This window comes from Biomphalaria glabrata, chromosome 15 (assembly GCF_947242115.1).
Source record: "Biomphalaria glabrata chromosome 15, xgBioGlab47.1, whole genome shotgun sequence".
Classification (NCBI taxonomy): Eukaryota; Metazoa; Mollusca; class Gastropoda; family Planorbidae; genus Biomphalaria; species Biomphalaria glabrata.
Window position 1 is genome coordinate 9,136,198 of NC_074725.1, and position 20,475 is coordinate 9,156,672.

The following is a 20,475-nucleotide window of genomic DNA, read 5'->3' on the forward strand; positions in this document are numbered from 1 at the left end:
TAACTGGCGTGTTTATTGGTGTTGTTTTGTGAACACAGCCACATGAAGAAAAAACACATTTCTTGACACTGTGTAGTTTTTAGTTGTTATACTATATCCACAAGTCCAAGTGAAGGATGTAATGAAACCAGCTTTATGAACAGAAAACAAACTTAGACAAAAGTTGATATAAACATTTGGCGAAAAAATTGACCATTAGAGTAGAGTGCTATACCGGCCCGCTATACAGAGGATGTAAACATTAGACGTTTGAAATTTCAGTAGTTTCTGTTGGGGATTTTCTAAACTCTCTTGTGAGTGTCTCGTCTACAAAGTATGAGAATATTGAAGTGATTTATGTAATTTAAAAAAGCATTTTCTGTCAATCATTTTTGTATATTTTCACTGTGCAGAATTAGAAGTTTAGTACTATGGTAGAGAAGAAGTTGTTATTTCAAAGGCTCATTTTATCTTAAACAAATAGGTCTCTTTACCTTTTTTAAATAATGAAACCCCTGTCTTTCTTTCTTTCTTTCTTTTAATGTCTCTCTCTCTCTTTCTTTCTCTCTCTCACTCTCTCTCTCTCTGTTTCTGTGTTTGTCTGTGTCTCTCTGTGTGTGTCTCTCTCTCTGTGTTTCTGTGACTCAGTCTCTTTCTCTCTGTCTCTCTCTCTCTCTCTGTCTCTCTCTCTGTTTCTGTCTCTCTCTCTGTCTCTCTCTGTCTCTCTTTCTTTCTCTGTCTCTCTCTCACTAAAAAATGTCTTATCCTCCTCCTCCATTCACACATTCTGAAAAGTGTACCTTCACATCACTTCCATAGCACACTCGTCAAACACTCATTGCAGACACACAAACAGCACACATACAGAAATATAAAAGAATAATAGCACTCAATAATCAGAAAGTCATCCCAAACACTCATCATTCACAATTATCACGTACACCTATCACACACAAACTTTTCACACACAAACATTTCACACACAAACTTTTCACACACAAACTCATAACGCGAAAGCTCATCACACACTCTTGAAAGACATCCCAAGCCCATCACACACTCTTGAAAGACATCACAAGCCCATCACACACTCTTGAAGGACATCATCACACACAAACTCATCAAACGCAATCATCACATACTCTTCAAACATATCACACAGAGTCATCATACATACACACCCCTCATACAAAAATCAACGCATACTCGTCAAACACATTACACTCACATTTCACACCGAGTCACACATTACAAGTTCATCACTCACACTCATTATACACACTCATAGCACATCACACAAACTGATCAAACACATCATACACACATTACATGAACATCACACAACCATCACGAGCTCATCAGGCATTACATTCATGGCACACATCACACACTTATCACACACTAATAACTCACTTATCACATAATGATCATAAACTCATCCCCCGACCCTCTCACTCTAAAAACACCGTTTCTATAAGTATTACTGATGACATCTTTACAAAGTTTATATTAACTCATTCTGTCTGCCTGGTACACATTTTGAACACTTTAGTTCTCCCACACACATCCTCGGATCAAGTTAAAACTTTGCACAATTATTCAATAGTCACAGATATGGCTAAATAGGTGGGGTTTTGTCCCCTTAGATAATTGTACACGTAATTTCTCCCACATCCATTCTAGAATCAGGTTGAAACTTTAAACAATTTTTTTTATTGTACAACAACAAATGAATCAATTGAAAAAACACAATTAGTCAATTAATTAGCGATAATTAATTATTTTGTTTGATTTTGAACAAGGGAAATAACTTCTACATTATTGAAAGATATAGTTGTAAGTGTGGAGTTCCTCCCCTTGAAAGCATGTTTTTTTTGTTTTTGTAAGTATTTTTATATTTGGCTTGTTTTCTATCTTCAGGTTGGCATATTCTACCGGGAAACAGCGGCGGATCGCCGTGCTACTTTAGTTGGACCAAATACCTCATTTCCTGTGTGGCTGTCATGCTATCTTGCTTTTTTTGACATGTGAAGGTCAACTAGCTTTGGGACATTCCTGTTTGGCATTAATAAACTAATTAGCAAGAGACATGTACACGTTTTGACAAGTACTAGCACCGGCCCGTCATAATGTGGAAGTCACCAAATACATTTTGCATGAATTTCTGCTTGAGAATTAAACACGCTGGATGGAAGGAACGGTGAAACTTTTTTTCATATTTCTTAAAATTTTGACCCCCCCCCCACCCCCTTAAAAAAAAAAAGCGATAAATGAAGACCACAGACATAATAAGAAATTAAGATAAAAAATTATTCTTATTTTATAAACAACAGGAAACAATATGACCTTTGACCTACTTATCTTGTCTGATTTCCTCTTTTTCTTCAAGCAATCATGCTTACAGTTTTTTTTAAAGCACTTAAGAACATTAGATAATGTAATCGCGTATCTAGCTGAATATGTGATAGTCACTGATAGTGTCTGTATGTATTTGTATTTGTAAGAGCTAAGGCTAATTTCTAATAATTCTCATACATTTGACATTCATTATCAGCTCCCTCACAGATTGAATGTGCTACTTACTGTGCAGTGAATGTTTCAATGTTTTGTAGTCATGAAATTTTAACTTCCGAGCTTTATTTAGAAAATGTAAGAATGATGACTGCAAGAATGATTCCTTACTAAGCTGACGAGATAGAATATGTTTTGTTTGAATGGAGGATTCTATTTCTATTGTTTATGGTGTAGTCTAGAATTGCACGTGTCTTGAATTTGTGTAAACAGTCGTTATGCCCTGGCTTTATGTGTACACTAGGCTACGATCCACCATTGGTAGAAAGACACTGAAGTTTTGACGAAGTAGGTCTTCTACATTTACACGGCTACATCTCGTTAGTGATGCACAAAGTGGGATCGTTCATGGTTTCTGGTTTAAAAAGGAACCTCACAATTTTTACGTATACGATTGATAAGCACTGTTGTTTTTCTCTGCCTAAACAGGGCACTTTTGAATGTTAATAGCTTGGCGGACCTCACTGGAGGACGATCAGAGCGATTTTACAGACCTATTTAGGCGGATCCTACGGAGATCACTCAATGGACTCTACATTACCATTGGCTCAGCCGCACAGGGCTTCAACATTCCGAAGCTAGGTCAATTAAAATGATGCACCCGTGTGTGAGCGAGGTCTGTTTAATGCTCAGACATCATCAAATACAGACAAATAACTATGTCTTTTATGTGACAGACAAGAGATGAATCAATAGGAAGTAATTGGAAATCAAACACCAATCTTTTGCAACTTCTCATCAAAGTCATTGACATATTCGTCTAGTTCTTTGTGTTTATTTATTGATGTAAAGTATATTATCGTATTTGTAAGGAGCTGAGCTAAACGAAGACTGTAATATATTTAGTGAGTTGAGCTAAACAAAGAGTGAATGTAATACTTTTGGGATAGCGTGTGTAAGTGATACTTGCAAAGAGCTGAGCTGAGACTATAATACATTAGTGAGCTGAGATAAACGAAGAGTGAATGTTTGGCATTTCCGGCATGTAGGTGATAAGTATGTGTTTCTACTTATCAGGGAAAATTGTATGATAACTATGTGGTCACCATGTCACTGACTTTATTCAACATTTTATCTACCTGTTGTGACAGTGGCATCATGAGCAACTTGAGAACGTCTTAGCACATTTCCAAGCAATAAGGACACAATATGTAGGTATGAGTAACTTTAATAAAGGACGTCATACTGTACAGCTCCATACCCACGCTACGCCAACGTGTTGTGATCATAAGCTTCATACTCTCTGTCTTGTAAGACTTTGATTCAAAAGTCTGTTTGCTATCTATTTACGTATGTATATTTTCTACATATAATTTTCTTCACTGAATCATGTGCAATATTTTTGTAAAATGTTTTTGTCGCTTTATAAATCACGACTTCTTTGTTCAGAACTGAGTCTAGTTTATTTATAGCATTGTCTTGTAGCAAAGTGATTCCAATTGTCCACATTCCTAATGTCCTCACACCAAATAGTGTAATTTTATATTACTGAATATACCTCATTGTATTATATATATGTAGTCATCACTGACGTTGCATGTGTGTAAAAAAACAAATTCATCTTGTTACCATAATAGAACTGAGACTGTGTTAGTTTTTATTAGCGAGAAATAATGTTAAGTGTCCATGTTATTTTTGTCTTTTTACAATTACTATTTTCCTCTGCCGTAATATGAAATGACACAATATTGATGTGTAGCTATGGAATAAGGGGTTTAATTCGTCTTTTTATTTCTATAACTCTGTTTTGATTAGTAAGACCGAAAACTCACGTCTTAGTTTATTATCAATGCACTATTTTAAGTGACAAAATAGGGACTCCTCTTGATGAATAAAAACAAATTATTCCTCAAGTTCTAACAATGAAACACAGGCAATAATTCCATTTGAAGAATACATTAACATAATTAGTATTGACGTACAACTTTACAACTTATTGTCTCGCATCTCGAATTGAAATTATAATAAAAACGTTTAAATTCAAATTGACATCCTTTCATTTGTAACCTAGTGTCCACTACCCGACATTGAATACAATTAGAAAGAATAAAAGTAAGGAGTCCAATAGGAGTGAAGGTGAACACCTCCAAGATAATCAATTTTGTCTTTATCAATGATGTATGAGTCTATGTTTTCATCTGTGATCTCTGGATTGTATAGTTTTTTCACACCTGTGATGTCTGAGTAAAAATGTATTTATCTGCTATGTCTGAGTGCATAGTCTCTTCATATGTGATGTCTTTGAAAAAAAAAATCTATTTCTGTGATGTCAGGGAAAATACTTTTTTTTTTCATTTGTGATGTCTGAATAAACATCTTTAATATTTGAAAGCAAAGACCCTTCATCTTTGATGTCTCATTGTATAGGTTCATCTGTCATGTATGAGTGAATCTTATAGTCATCCTGTATGTCTGAATTCTGAGTTGCTTCATCTTCGATGTGATTTATGAGTAAAAAACAACGTTGGTCAGCTGTGATATCTGCGAAAATAGTTTCTTCATCTTTAGTATTTGAATGTATTGTTTTCCTCTGCGATGTCTGTGATTGAAAAATAAGATCTATACATTCATTAGTGTTTTTATTTAATTAATCCAAATGTGTATTGATCTCAATGTGTTATACAATTAGGAACTATTTTGTTAAGCAATTATTGTTCTTAATTTGTATGTTTTTATTGTAATTCTTTTGTCAATAGCGGGAGAGTTCCAAAGTTGTATTGTATTATTTCTGATGATGTTTGATTTATAATAAAGAGTTCTACTAGCAACTAGAGCTCTTGTCTCTTACGTAGGAGGGATTCATTTTGCATTGGTGACCTAGTTCTCTTTGTCATCACAAAATGTACGTTGATTTGATTGGTAAATATGAAAATATCCGGTGTAGTTAGACAATTTTTATACCATTTATATTTATCTGTGTCATTGTGATTTACAATAGTGCTTTTTTAAAATATACACATCTATACAGTTAATGTTTACTAACATTTGGTGATACCTTTAAATGAATGCTTCTAATGTCATGTACATGTGTCATTTTCCCCCCATTCAGACGTGACAGGCTTATGGGATTGTCAACATCCTGTCTGAAACAGAACTTTTGTTTATCGTGACACGTCTGTTTAAATACTTTAGGGAGACATTTGAGACATTTGAAAATACTCGATATCGACCTTTTAAAGATACACAACTTATAGTGATGAACTGAACCTACATTGATGTTTCATTTTGACGCAATATACATATAACAAAAAACAAAATTAACAAAGATATACATTGTTATAATTAAATAACTTAATAACTTCTTATCATAGCATAACCCTAAATACATCTCAATGAAGAATAAATGTACAGTTGTGTAAAGTACCACTCATGCATAAAGTTTAGAATGAAAGCTTGATTGCTAATAAATGCGTAAACTATTGGTCGTTGAAAACTTAAAGAATAAAAGTTTTCCTTGCAAGATAAGTCCATCTTGTAATTTAGGTCTCTTCATAAGGCCAGATTTCATCATAATATTTTTTACAAAACTTATTTCAAGTCTGTCTGTCTGTCTGTCTAGTAAAAAGGTTGTACACGTTATTTCTCCCACACCCAATCTCGGATCAAGGTAAAAGTTTGCACAATTATTTCTTGTACATGACAAAACAAAAATCAATAAGAAAAAAAAACAATTAGATAATTAACTATTGATAATTAATTATTTTGTATTTGGTATCAAACAAGGGACATACAGATGTGGTGGCATAGTTGAGATTCCCCTTTATACTTTGTGTCCAACAGATAGATGTAAGAGGTGAGACTTTCCCTATAGAATTAGGTCGCTGCTTAATAGTTAGAAACTAAGAATAGATAGCTATAAAACCTTCTATTTTTAATATCACTTCGCTGGCACACTGGTTAGTGTATTGTCCTAAGAGGCTTGAGCCTTGGAGTTATACAACTTAAAAAAAAGCCTTTTTAAAAGCTATCAGAGTAACATTCACTAAGGTAACCCCTATCTCCCCCCCCCCCGCCCCCATCTTTTCTCAACTGTTCTAGACAAGTGATAAGATCATAGTGCTTTGAGAGAGGCAAAAGCATGAAATTACGCTGAACAAATAACATTGGTAAAAAATTTTACTAATCGCACATATTAATTTTTGATAGTCTAGATCTATTAGGAATTTAATTGCATGACTGGTCCAAACTAATTGATACAACTACGCTTATATTAAATTATTTACAGAATTTTTTATTTTTTATTTTTCTTAATTGTTTTTTGTTCTCAACTGTACGCGCTATAAGACTGTCATAAGATGAAATACAAGATGGCCGCTTTTTACATGCTATTTGGGACAGTGCATTCAAAATTGTTGTTTCTGATAGTTACACTAATAGTTATCAGAAAAATATTAAATTTCTATCCATAAGTTCTTTCTTCCAATGTTCCAATGGTTCAACGTATAAGAGCATTGTTAGTCAAGACTTTTAGGTCGACATTTGAATTGAAATCAGATTAAACAAAGATTGTCTAGTGTACCATTCTTCTCTTAGTTCTGATACTTCTATTAAAAGTTAATTTTTTCAGAATACTCTCCTGCGTGGGACACTTTTTAATTCTATTGTCTCAAAGTGAAGAACAAAAAAACAAAAAAAAAAAAAACAAAAAAAAAAAAACTACAACGTCGGAACAGAAGTTTATCTAAGTTTTATACATGACCGTTGACCTTTTTCCGCGCTGGCAAATGTCGGAGAAACCCATTCAATCACTAAAAGTGTTCAATGTGACAAACAGCAAACTATTTGACCGGTCATCTATTCGTCGTGTCCACTATCGGACTACTGAACTGACTTTTGAATATAAACTAAACAAACGAAATAAAATAATTAAAAAAACAAAAGAACTAGACAGTACATGTCATGTGATGATTGTAACATTATTTCATTCTATTTGCCTACTCGAAAGGTTAGCTTGACTTTTGATCGTGTCCCATAGCTGTTTCTAATTAGCAATACTAAATAATAATTGTTGTATCTATTTCGCGCCATTAACAAACTCAGAGCAGTTTAAAGACATTTAGAAAACTTTTCTTAAATGTCTTGAACACAGAGATGCTGATGAGCTAAATGAGAATCGAGTTCCAAACTTTTGGTCCATGAATTGAAGAAGCGCTTAGATACTATAACTGTCTGTCGTTAAATTTTCATCGACATTAGTCTGTCTCCTGTATTGGTATGTTCTTCAATGGGAGAATTTAGCCAATAACGGTAGCGGATGTTCTAGTCTATAATGTGAGGTTACACAATTTATACATGAATGATTTTGAGATTATGTAGTTTAGGATTTGAATAATAATCTCAACTTCTAACATCTAGACTTCAATGTTTCGATGGTTCCTAGAGAAAAGGGAATATCCAAGTACCAAGCAGAAAGGAACACTAAGACTGTATGTAATAATTAGTGTTAATACTATTATATTATTATCATCCCTATTTTGTCTCAGTGTGTTTAACCTCAAGCTATCCCGTGGTCTAGTGGATTATAGGGATGGTCTTGCCCGCTTTTGTTATCAGCTGTATTATGGATTGTTGTTTGATACACACAATCTGGACAGTTCCATTATATATGTATACTTTGTTTCATCTTAGGAATTGTAAGAGTTAATATGTTAGTAGACCACCCTAGTGACTTAGAGAGTTGTAGAAAACCTATATTGTTTTCCCCTACTATGTTATCTAAACAAGATTATATGATCCTAATTTTTGTTAAGGTGGTATCATATATACGTTAGTGTTAACAGAACAATACATTGTTTTGGTGTCTTTTTCTTTTGTCAATACCGACTGGTTTTCCACTTTGAATACATTTCAATAAATACATTTTGGTAAATAAGTTTTGGTTTCTTGAATTGTTTGAGTTACATTTATTATTTCTCTGATTTATACAAAATATACCAATCAATCTATCTATCATCTACCTATCTATCTATCTGACTGTCTATCTGTCCGTCTGTCAATCAATCAATCTGTCTGTCTGTCACGTGTGTCTTTCTCTGCCTGACTTCCTTCGTATCTCTTTCTCTTTCTATTAGATCTACATAATTAATTAATTAATTAATTACATAAAAATATCTGTGTTCATTAATTGAACGCGTGGTACTGCTCTTGATGACATTACTAATACTTAATTCCATTTACATTTATAGCTATTCTATCTATCTATCTATCTATCTATCTATCTATCTATCTATCTATCTATCTATCTATCTATCTATCTATCTATCTATCTATCTATCTAACTATCTATCTATCTATCTATCTATCTATCTATCTATCTATCTAACTATCTATCTATCTATCTATCTATCTATCTAACTATCTATCTATCTATCTATCTATCTATCTATAACAAATAATAATAAATAAAGGCACCATGAGACTGAAAGTGACAAATGATTAGACAATGAAATCAATGAACTGAAGACTGAAGTTACAAGTACATTAATTTATTCCAGTCTTGGTGCTACTTTATATGTCAAGTTAAGAACATGAACTCAGAATGTTAGTAAGTTGATGTATGTTTATAAAAAAAGACACCAAAGAGTGTAGAAAAAATATATATGTACACAGAAATCTGGTATAATGCATATAAGAAAGATTACATGTACAAACAGGTGGAACATTACAAGGAACTAATCATAGAAATGGTCACGGCTAGGTACAAAGCTAAGGTACTGTGTAAGTAGCCACCATCACAATTGGTCTCCTAACAGTCGGTAACAATAATATCACATAACCAAACATGTTAATGCGAGCGGGCAATTTTTACCAGTTGTTTCCCTTTCATGTGTGTCAAAAATGGAAAAAGGAGTTACGTCCCCTGTTTTTTAATCATTTAAAAAATCACGCTTTCGGCATTATTCAACATAGTACTTTTAATGTAATAAATTAAAGTGTTAAAGATAAACATAACAGTGAACGAAGTATCTATCCATCCATCAGCGGTCATTAGATAACGCCAATGTGATGATATGTATGACGACAAGTCTAAGGACATTGCATTGAGGTATTTTGAACAGTATGATGAAACGCTGTCTTATTTTCTAATGATTTGACAATATCACGTGACAGCACTAAGAAATTTGTGACTTAATTAAATGAGCATACTTCCTGATTGTGCTCGTACCATCAATAAACTATTACACATTTATTTCTCTTCTAGCAAGGGCTGGGGTGGCTGGGTGTTAAGACGCCTGGATTTCGGTATCAGAAGAATTGAGTTCGAAACTTGAAGGAGACGGGGCTCCTTAAGCTTCAGAAATTCAGGGAAGCCCCAGAGTCTACCAAATTCTAATGGTGCTTGATATTATAGAATTGACAAGATTCGTGGTACCACTTGGTATTCTTGTTAGTATGGTACCCTCGATACTGTTGACCCGAAATTGAAATCTCAATGTGTGAGAGGAAATGTATTTTGCTTTAGTAGTAAGGATCATACTTTCACTTTTGACTGCAGAAGTTAGCCAGCTACTCGAACTGAATCTGAATCTTGACTTAACTCTGTTTTATAAATGTTATTATTGCCAGGTGGGTGATATAAATTTTCAAATCTAGCGAAATCAAAGTAAAAATTAAACAAAAGTATTATTTAAGACAAATATTAAAATTTGCGTAACCTGATAAGTGTTTAGACACAACTCACTGGATAATGTTTAAAAAGTACATACAAAATTCCAAAGAACACCCTGCCGCTGCATTATTCACACACACACTATAGAAGATAATTGTTATCACATGTAAGTACTCACAGTTAACATGTGCAACATGTCTGATAAAATGATTATAAATACAGACTACCCTGAAAAAAAAAAGATGTGCAAGGCTGTTCTCGCATAACACAATGAACACCCCCCCTCCCAAACATATACACACAAGACATACACTTTTTATACAAATAATAGGAAAGCCACAATGCGGTCAAAGCATCAGGCCTACTTTTACTTTGGGGAGTAGGTTTTAACCCTTTCCTTCCGGCTATGCTCAGGACTTTGGTCACTGTGGTTTTGTTTTCTTTCCTTTTTTTCGGGGGGGTGGGTGCACTTATATGAATTTCTCCTAGTGTATGGAATAAGAAATCTTTCTGGGTATTTTATTAGGTTTTGTTTTTCTACTGGGAACGTGTCTAAATCCTAAGATAAAATAAGAGTAGAAAATATTACAAATAGAAAAATAAGATTAGATAACAAAAGAAACATATCTCGTTTAAAGCTAATATACATTTGGCACATCCTACTTTATGAATATAAAAGAGGTCTCAGTAATCATTCACTTGGTATCCAGCTCAATAGTACAATATTCTCACACTAGTGTTGAGAGAGAAACAAAAAGGTACACGCACAAAGCTAGGAATTACTGAATTATTTTTAAATTTTAAACCATTTTTTTTTACTTTTAATCAAATAATGGTTATATTATACACAGGAACCAATAAATGAACAGCCCATTAAGAGAGATTTTCTAAGAGAACTCTTTAAGTCTTGTAGCATACTTGAGAAGTGAGACATAAACTCATTTTAAAACACTTTGTTTTAATGCAAGAGAACAGAAATAAACAAAGTGCTATTTGATATATAATAATAATCAGAAGTCAACTACAATGTATTGCCAAATTACCATACGTTACATACAATTTCTTGTATACTGAGAGTCTAAAAATGTATAGCTTCGAAAGCTGATTAAATATTTCAAAAGAGCTAAAATTGAAAAGATATTCAGTACTAAAATTGTACAACCAGTAACAAAAATATTAAACAAAAAAAAAAGAACAAACGACTATTAAAAAATAAGATCACTGAACATTTGAAATCACGATGTGTTGCTATAATCATCGACATATCTACTGTCCACTTTAGTTGACCACTATTTACTATTGAACAAAAATTTTTCTAAATTAAAAAACATACTTCCATTTCTCCATGTATTAATTTAGTTCTTTAAGTGTTACCTCCTTTTGCACTTTACCACACAAGACACAGTGCGCAGCTACCTAACATAGTGCCAGGGCCGACCCGACAAATTGCGGGGCCAAATGCAGAACGGATTGAGCGGGGCCTAGTCTGGGTAGGGATAAGCATTATGTCGAAATTAAGATTTTGTATTAGAAAATACATTCGTCTTTGCAATACATTTTTATTAAATGAAAGCTCACAATGTCGTCTTTATTTAATGTCATCCCAAAATGACAATTGTGTCTATTCTTAAGTAGATTTTCAGAAGCATTCAGGAGATTTTAATAATTTCAGGAGATTTCCGGGAGACTCTGGAAAATTAGGAGGCCACAGAACTCCTGTTATTATGTATAAATTATAATGGTTTAATTTAATAATTCACCTTTAGAATTAGCGCGGGGCCTATGAAAATGTGGGGCCCACTCCGACCTAAGGCCGAACCTGCGTACTGTAATGAACTATACAAATAAACAGCCGTAGCGCGTTTTGAAATAATGATACGTTTACAGCCCCTTGTTTTCAGTTCAATATTTTTTTTGTTCTCTTCAATTGGGCTGTGGCTAAGCTGTAAAGCTCTTGGCTTACGAACTCGGGGGTCCCGGGTTCGAAGACTGGGATTTTTTTTTAGTTCGGGATCTTTGAGTGCCTCTGATTCCATCAAGCTCTAATGGGTACCTGACATTAGTAAGGGAAAAGTAAAGACGGTTGGTAGTTGTGCTGGCCACATGACACCCACAGAAACAGATGACCTGTTCTATAGATCTCAGCAACTGAAAGGCGAACTATTAATTGGGCATCGATGCCCTCTGTCGCACCCCTAATCTCTTCTAAGCACCACTGCTTGCCTAATTGCTAACAATCTCATCTAAGCAGCACTGCTTGCCTAATTGCTATCATTGCAACATAGCCCTTTTGAAAAATGACAACATGCAATACATGTATTAACATGTGTTTGTGTGTGTGCGCGAAGGTGTATGTGTTTTGTGTATGTGTGTGTGTGAAGTCATTCCAAAACATTTTCATTTCCCCCTTAAGGTAAAACTTATTATCTCAATTACAATTATCGGTTGAAATTATTTCACAGGTTGTCAAAGATGATGACGAATTAGCCAATAGAAATGGATCACACTTCCACACGTTCTATCGCTAATTAAACTTTTTTTTTTTAAAGTTATACAATTTGTAAAAAAAATAATAATAATTAAGGAAACAATTGAAACGAAACGAATTAATGGCCAAGGCCAATATGAACTGCTTGCCAGCTAGAATTGAGAATTCATTACTCAAAGAGTTTGTTCATGTTTACCTTACACCCCATTTCAAAACAAAAAGAATTGTTTATTGACTTCAAAGACACGATGTCATGGGTTAGTTTGGCCATTCAGAACTTGGTTAGCGGAGATCTTCACGATATACTCAACAGTGTCAAGGACGTTTCATTGAAATTCACTGTTGCCAACTCAATTTAAAAAAAAAAAATTGAGGCACGATTGCGGTATACTTCAATTGACCATTCAATTGACCGCTAGTTATTTGACCATTTGTTTTTTAATTTTAAGTCATAGAAAGCGTAATTCTTCCCTTATATTGAGATTTTTTTGTTTCTGCTAGTGAAAGACCTGTGCTAAACCGTGCATACAAATTCTCATAAACGTTTAGGAAAATAAAAACAAAGTATATCAGCGCTTCCTTTATGTTGTACCGAAAGCACAAAAATCTAGTTTTTCCTCCATTTATGGAAATCTCACATATATATATATATATATATATATTTGTATATATAATCTCTACGTCGCCCAACCATGCGGGACACCACGCACACACGCCGACTCTCTAACCCTCGATGAAAGGATCATGGAAACATAATTCTTTTATTTCTGCAAGTCGGACTAGAGTTGCCCCCACGTAACTTTCGCGGCGACAGAGAGCGCGGCTCAGAAAAAAAAGGAGGTGGGGGTGAACAAATAATCTTCTCACTAAATAGCGGCGTATGCTACGTTTATATATATCAATGGGATCTACAGTGCGGCTTGCCAGCTCTATGTTCTATTAATTATCATACATTCTGGACTGCAAAAAAAAACAACAACAACAAAACGTATAACCACTAGATAAAGCAAGGAATCTGCAACAGGCCTTGAACATACTTTGGATTTGGTTTTGAACGCAAAATTGTGTCTTTATGTTTTAGAAAAAAAAATGTAGCTTAACCCCAAAATAATGTGATGTTTTTAAATTAGCTTGAAAAAAACTGACTAATGTCTTTGTGGACAAAACTAAATAGAACTTTATTTATAATATAGACAAAATCAATTGTGATAAATGAAATAACTCTAGTGGACTTTAGTAATGATATTCTTTAACGAAATCTAACTCACTACAATAACACAACCTTTCAGTCTTACGTCTCCCCTAAGAACAAGTGACGACAGTGTCAACTATTATGGCATCATTCACAACCAATCGCTAACCTCCATACAACGTCACCATTTAGGCACACACAAACACACACACACTCAAAACAAGGAGTCCTGGAGTGGGATAGATTTATGCCGTAGAATCAAAGCGTAAATTAAATTAAAATAATAGATAAAATAAATTTAAGTATATGATACAGATCCTAACGAATAGAAATGAGATTCTTATATATAGAAATTACAAAATGATAAAACAAAACAGGTCAATGGTGTAAAATTAAGGCTGAGATCTATTATAAACCATCAATTTTCTCTATTCATCTGCAATTCAAGACAATGAACAGAATAGGATTCCAAACAGACAATGTCTGTATACAAATGTGACTTTCTTGTATTCTATAATTATTTTTTTTGAAGACATTTGTGTCAGAAACTGGTAAGATAGTCAGGAGAAGCTCAACGCCGTTGTTTATGAAATAATGTCAAAAAATTTAAAAAAATTATTTAAAAGTTTTCTTAAAAGAAGCGCATAGTCCAAGTCGTTCGATACTGTATTCCACCGTGTGAACTTATTTACACCTGTGACCAAACCAGATTCTAAACTACACGTGACACACTGTACACGATGTCATGGTTCAAACATGGTCCCCCGAAACATGGTGCTCTCCCATGTTGTCAAACTTAACCTGATTTACTTTAGTGATATGGGCCGCAGTCATGTACATGATAAACTTGTGAATGGCAGAGCATTGGACATTTTCATGTGACATCAAAAATAAATGTAATGACATTACAAGAAAAATAAATACCACATGGCTTTGTCAAAGACGTCTAGAAATCTAATAACCAAAATATAGAAGTGCTTTCAGTAGTATGTTGAACCATTGTAATTCTAAATTCAATAATGAAATACTCATTTTAATAAGTTAATTCTAATAATGGTAGGGGGATTTCTAAAATTTTGCAAAATGTGGTGTGACTTGTGTGCAATCTTGAATGAAAAAAAAACGCTATGAATACATTTTACATGAAATAATTTAGGTATATCACAAAAGGACTAACTAAAAAAATATAATAGAGTGCATATATGTATGGTACATTGTGTTTAAGAAAGTGTCTCCTTTATATATGGTGAAATTTCATGTAGTTACTCTGTTTTGTTTATAGATTTCTTTCAGTTGCGCTCTTCATATCAAAAGGATAGTACATAGTTGTTTCATTTGTATTGAATAAGACATCACTGCTTTTGAGGATCTTTTTGTAAGCTACAAAATGAATTGATAAATTGACGCTCTAAAATAACATTTTTTCAAACTACCTTTAGAAACAGTTTGTGCTATAAGACAGTTTACAAGCACGACCTTTTAAAACGAGGTTTAGTCCTGTGCATATCGGGTACAAGAGATTGAATTCAATCAAAGTCTGTTGATGGGGAACTAAAGAGTATATTCTGCTGATGGGGAACTGAAAAGTATATTCTGATGAGAGGGAACTGAAGAGTATATTCTGCTGATGGGGAACTGAAGAGTATATTCTGATGAGAGGGAACTGAAGAGTATATTCTGATGAGAGGGAACTGAAGAGTATATTCTGATGAGAGGGAACTGAAGAGTATATTCTGATGAGAGGGAACTGAAGAGTACATTCTGATGAGAGGGAACTGAAGAGTATATTCTGATGAGAGGGAACTGAAGAGTACATTCTGAAGAGAGGGAACTGAAGAGTATATTCTGATGAGAGGGAACTGAAGAGTACATTCTGATGAGAGGGAACTGAAGAGTATATTCTGATGAGAGGGAACTGAAGAGTACATTCTGATGAGAGGGATCTGAAGAGTATATTCTGATGAGAGGGAACTGAAGAGTACATTCTGATGAGAGGGAACTAAAGAGTATATTCTGATGAGAGGGAACTGAAGAGTATAGTCAAATGAGAGGGAACTGAAGAGTATAGTCAAATGAGAGGGAACTGATAAGAGTATTATGTTGATAGGAAACTGAAGAGTATATTCTATTGATAGGGAAAACTCTACCCTTACACATTCGCTCTCCTAAAAGACCAGCTACAAAACACACACACACACCTAATAATAAATATTTTTACAAAAAGTAACACAGATAACAATTCTGTATACAATTATAAAACAAAGAATACAATAAGAAAAGAAATCGGTGCATAGATACATATTACAAATTGGTTGATAAGTTGATACTATCAAAGACGAGGTCGAGTTATTTCTACTGTACTGTAGTCAACTAGAGAGCACATCCAGAGACAACTAATTGAATATTCTACTATGTACAAGCAAGAAGTGTACACTTTACACATTAGAGACTGTACATAATCAACAAACAGAAGCTCAGACAGGCCTTAAGTTCACGACTCACGGCGTCGTATGTTTACCTGTTCAATTCACTTAGTATTTGATGACATTCTCTTCAGAACAATTGAACACATCCCAGGTTTGATGAACAATTGAACACATCTCAAATTTCTTGAACAAAGAAATAACACTAGATGCTCTTATGCTGATGTTCCAATTATTACATTCTAAACATTGGGAAAAAAAAAATAACCGAGTTTGGTTGTACAAACCACTATTCCAAACCAACATTTTAATTTTCTTCTTGGAAGTATTATAAATGGAATTATTCCAATTTTTAATTCAGACTCCATTCATTAAATTGTATTTCTTGTGTTCATTTCCAAGTCAATATTTCCCAGAATGCCTTTAGAATTAGAGTTATCGTTCCTCTTTCTTCATTCCTATTGTTCTGTTGAGAGTTATATTTAGCATATCCCATAACCAGAGAAAGTTATCACTTATAACAGTAAATTGTTCATGTATGAATCGTAAATGCAATTTAAAAAAAAAAAAGGTGCAAATTTCGTAACACAAAAAAAAGCGAAACATTTTTTTGTTTGGAAGAATAACTGGATGAAGGGAAACATAAACAAAATGTAAACAACTCTAAACGGATCCTAAACTTTTCCTGGTATAAAGCCTAGCCAAGGTCGGCTGTAGAGCTTTAAAGCTATTGGACAAAGCCAGGAGAAGCTGCTGCTAATCATTGTCAAACTTATGGTGAGTGCTGGACACCAGCGAGACGTCAAGATGGCCTTGGATGTTGAGGCTGCAGTCATGCTACAGTTTGTGCTGTAGGAAGGTTCTGTGAACATGCAAAGAATAAGGTGGTTATTGATTAGTAGTTGCTTTTGATTGGTTGTGGAGTAGCTAGTGAATGTTTGTAATATAGCTTTTAAATAGTCATTAGGTGGTATCCGAATGTTGGTAATGTAACTTTTAAATGGTCATAAGATGTATTATATAAGATAAGATAAGATAAGATAAGATAGTGAAAGTTGATAAAGTAGTTTTTGAATGGTTAATGAAACTTCATAAAGTGTTTAATAAATGGTCGGAAGGTGGTTAATGAATTGTCATAAGTTGGTCAGTGAATGGTCGAAGATGGTCAATAGATGGTCGAAAGGTGATTAAAAAATAGTTATTCTTAAATGCAATGACGAGGTGCTCGTGGGCCCGGGGTTCATGAAAATGGCGTGACTCAGCTCAGATTAAACAGTTCTAATCAGAGAGTACATTTGTAAAAAAAAATAAAAAATAAGAAAACAAGACATAACTAAGAAAACAAGACATAACTAAGAAAACAAGACATAAGACAGACAAGACACAAAGCTCACAAGCTCTTCCCGTCATTTGTAAAGTCAAAGGCCTTGAAGGTATCTGTGAAGTCAGTTGTCATTATCCCCTCGGTTGATATAACAAAGAGGTATATATTTATTTTGGGAAACTCCCATAAACGCTTAATCTCCAAGCCTAGTTTCTATATTTTCTTTGTTTTTCTTTTTTCAGTTTTTCTTAAATTATGAGACAGTGGTACGGCGATGTCAATAATAGTAGCGTTATTTTTTTTGTCTTTTGTTTTATCAATGAACAGCAGATCAGGATGATTTAAGTCTATCGTTTTGTATTCTAGAACAGCAGATGATCAGTAGACTCGAGAACCTCTTATTTGTAATAAGGAGGAGTATCCTTACTGATCAACTTATGTGTCAAAGCCAAGTGTTGGTGTATTAACTTTGCAACTTAGTTTTGGCGACCTAGGTAGGCAGAATCTGATAAGGCTGAACATCCTGCCCTTATGTGTTTAATTGACTCACCCACATTTCCACATTTTCGGCATTTGTCAACAATATTAAGTTTTAGGATATGCTTCTCGTATTTTGTTGTCCTAATTACTCTGTCCTGTATTGCTGTAACAAAGGTTTCTGTTTCAGGGTAGAGATGAGGAAGCAGCCTTGTCAATATTGTCCCCATCTAATAAAGGCGGCAATTTTCCGTAGAGTGTTTTTTCTTCCCATTGGCGAATCTCATGCCCTACGTCATCCAAACCGACATTAACATCAACATTGTGTAGGTTCAGAGGGGTTGCATCATAGTCATATTTGCGTAGGAAGGAAACTAGTACATTGCTTGAGGCGTGCAGTTTTGATCGTATTTTTGAAACTTGCATCTTACACAGTTTGAAGATGTTCTGCAATCCACGACCCCCATCCTTCCTGGGCAGGTATAACCTAATGGTGGAGGACTTGGGGTGTAAACATTGAAATTTGGTTAGCAGTTTTCACTTGAGTCTGTCAATGTCATGTATGTCGGTGTAGGTCCATTTGAAGACACCGAACGTGTAAAGGAGCACTGTCGGCCCCTTTTTTTTCATTGTCAATAAAACTGTCCAGATTTCATCCCTTCCCCTGTCACTTTAGTGAATGAGTGACGAGTAAGTAAACATATAGTAAACATAGAGTAAACATAGAGTAAACATAGAGTAAACATAGAGTAAACATAGAGTAAACATAGAGTAAACATATAATATAGTAAACATATAGTAGATTTAAGTCAAATAATGTCATAATTTGAAACATTTAAATTCTTTCACTCAACCCCCTTTTTTTCCCCTTACAAGAGCCCCTTTTTGGGCCCCTATTGGTCGTGGGAGGGGACAATGAATCTCTTCGTGCTCTAGTTGCTACGCCACTGCATAAGAACTCATTGAACATTTGGGAAATGTATCAATCATTAATTGGTGGTAGACGTGAAATGACCATTTCTCACACAATGTGTAAGCAGATTTTCATACAGTGGGAACAGTTAACCAAAAAGTGGCTGTTGATAAAAAGTAAAAACAAGGAATAGAAAATACTGAGAGCCAAAAAATATTTTTACATTTGACAAAGTTAAAGCAAACAAAATATTTACCCGATCTAACCAGATGAGGAATGTAATTGTCAAGGAACCCGCAATATTCCGTTCTGACCCCTTGACCCCAGATGTTGGCGCTGGAGTTGAACATATCCGTGCTAAGATTGAGGTAAAGTTGTTCGTTATGTCTGAACTTGGGCCACTCTCGCATGTCCAGCTCGCCTGGGCCGCGGTTTGGGTTCCTTTGAAAGACGAAAGGTCATTAGATCAAAATCATCTTTGAAATCAATCATAGCAATTAAGCTAACATCTTACAAAGCATCATTAGAGATTGATATTATTTTTGTATCATGTTTATATTTTCTTAAAAATTCAAGATCGCAGGTATTTTAGGCACCTTACAACTCTTTGGTCTTTTATTTGCAATTTTATTGCCGTGTAGATCTGTGAGGAAATATAGCACGAGACAGCTTTTATCTAATCACATCCGCACCAGACAGCTTATATAATCACATCTGCACCAGACAGCTTATATAATCACATCTGCACCAGACAGCTTATATAATCACATCTGCACCAGACAGCTTATATAATCACATCTGCACCAGACAGCTTATCTAATCACATCTGCACCAGACAGCTTATATAATCACATCTGCACCAGACAGCTTATATAATCACATCTGCACCAGACAGCTTATATAATCACATCTGCACCAGACAGCTTATATAATCACATCTGCACCAGACAGCTTATCTAATCACATATGTACCAGACAGCTTATCTAATCACATCTGCACCAGACAGCTTATCTAATCACATCTGCACCAGACAGCTTATATAATCACATCTGCACCAGACAGCTTATATAATCACATCTGCACCAGACAGCTTATCTAATCACATATGTACCAGACAGCTTATCTAATCACTTATGTATCAGACAGCTTATCTAATCATATATGTACCAGACAGCCTATCTAATAACATATGTACCAGACAGCCTATCTAAACATATATGCACCAGACAGCCTATCTAATCACATATGTACCAGACAGCATATCTTATCACATATGTACCAGACAGCTTATCTAATCACATATGTACCAGACAGCTTATCTAATCACATATGTACCAGACAGCTTATCTAATTACATATGTACCAGACAGCTTATCTAATCACATATGTACCAGACAGCCTATCTAATCACATATGTACCAGACAGCTTATCTAATCATATATGTACCAGACATCTTATCTAATCACATCTGCACCAGACAGCCTATCTAATATATGT

At 34.4% G+C, this 20,475-nt stretch overlaps 2 protein-coding genes across 5 annotated transcripts in view; one reads left to right on the plus strand and one right to left on the minus strand.

Annotated features, from left to right (window-relative positions):
* The window catches only part of LOC106072498 (acetylcholinesterase-like), a 119,125-nt gene extending 113,431 nt beyond the window's left edge, over window positions 1-5,694 (plus strand). Inside the window, exon 4 of the mRNA XM_056012188.1 lies at window positions 1,900-5,694. Coding sequence (XP_055868163.1) covers window positions 1,900-2,003 — 104 coding nt within the window. The 3' untranslated portion in view covers window positions 2,004-5,694. The remainder of the gene's footprint in view (window positions 1-1,899) is intronic.
* A 3,325-nt stretch (window positions 5,695-9,019) lies between these two features.
* LOC106057725 (acetylcholinesterase-like) overlaps window positions 9,020-20,475 on the minus strand; it is a 127,115-nt gene continuing 115,659 nt past the window's right edge. For all 4 annotated transcript variants that reach the window (XM_056012737.1, XM_056012739.1, XM_056012740.1 and 1 more), the window contains 2 exons: window positions 19,233-19,417; window positions 9,020-17,124 (listed from right to left, as the gene is read on the minus strand). In XM_056012737.1, coding sequence (XP_055868712.1) covers window positions 16,937-17,124; window positions 19,233-19,417 — 373 coding nt within the window. In that variant the 3' untranslated portion in view covers window positions 9,020-16,936. The remainder of the gene's footprint in view (window positions 17,125-19,232; window positions 19,418-20,475) is intronic.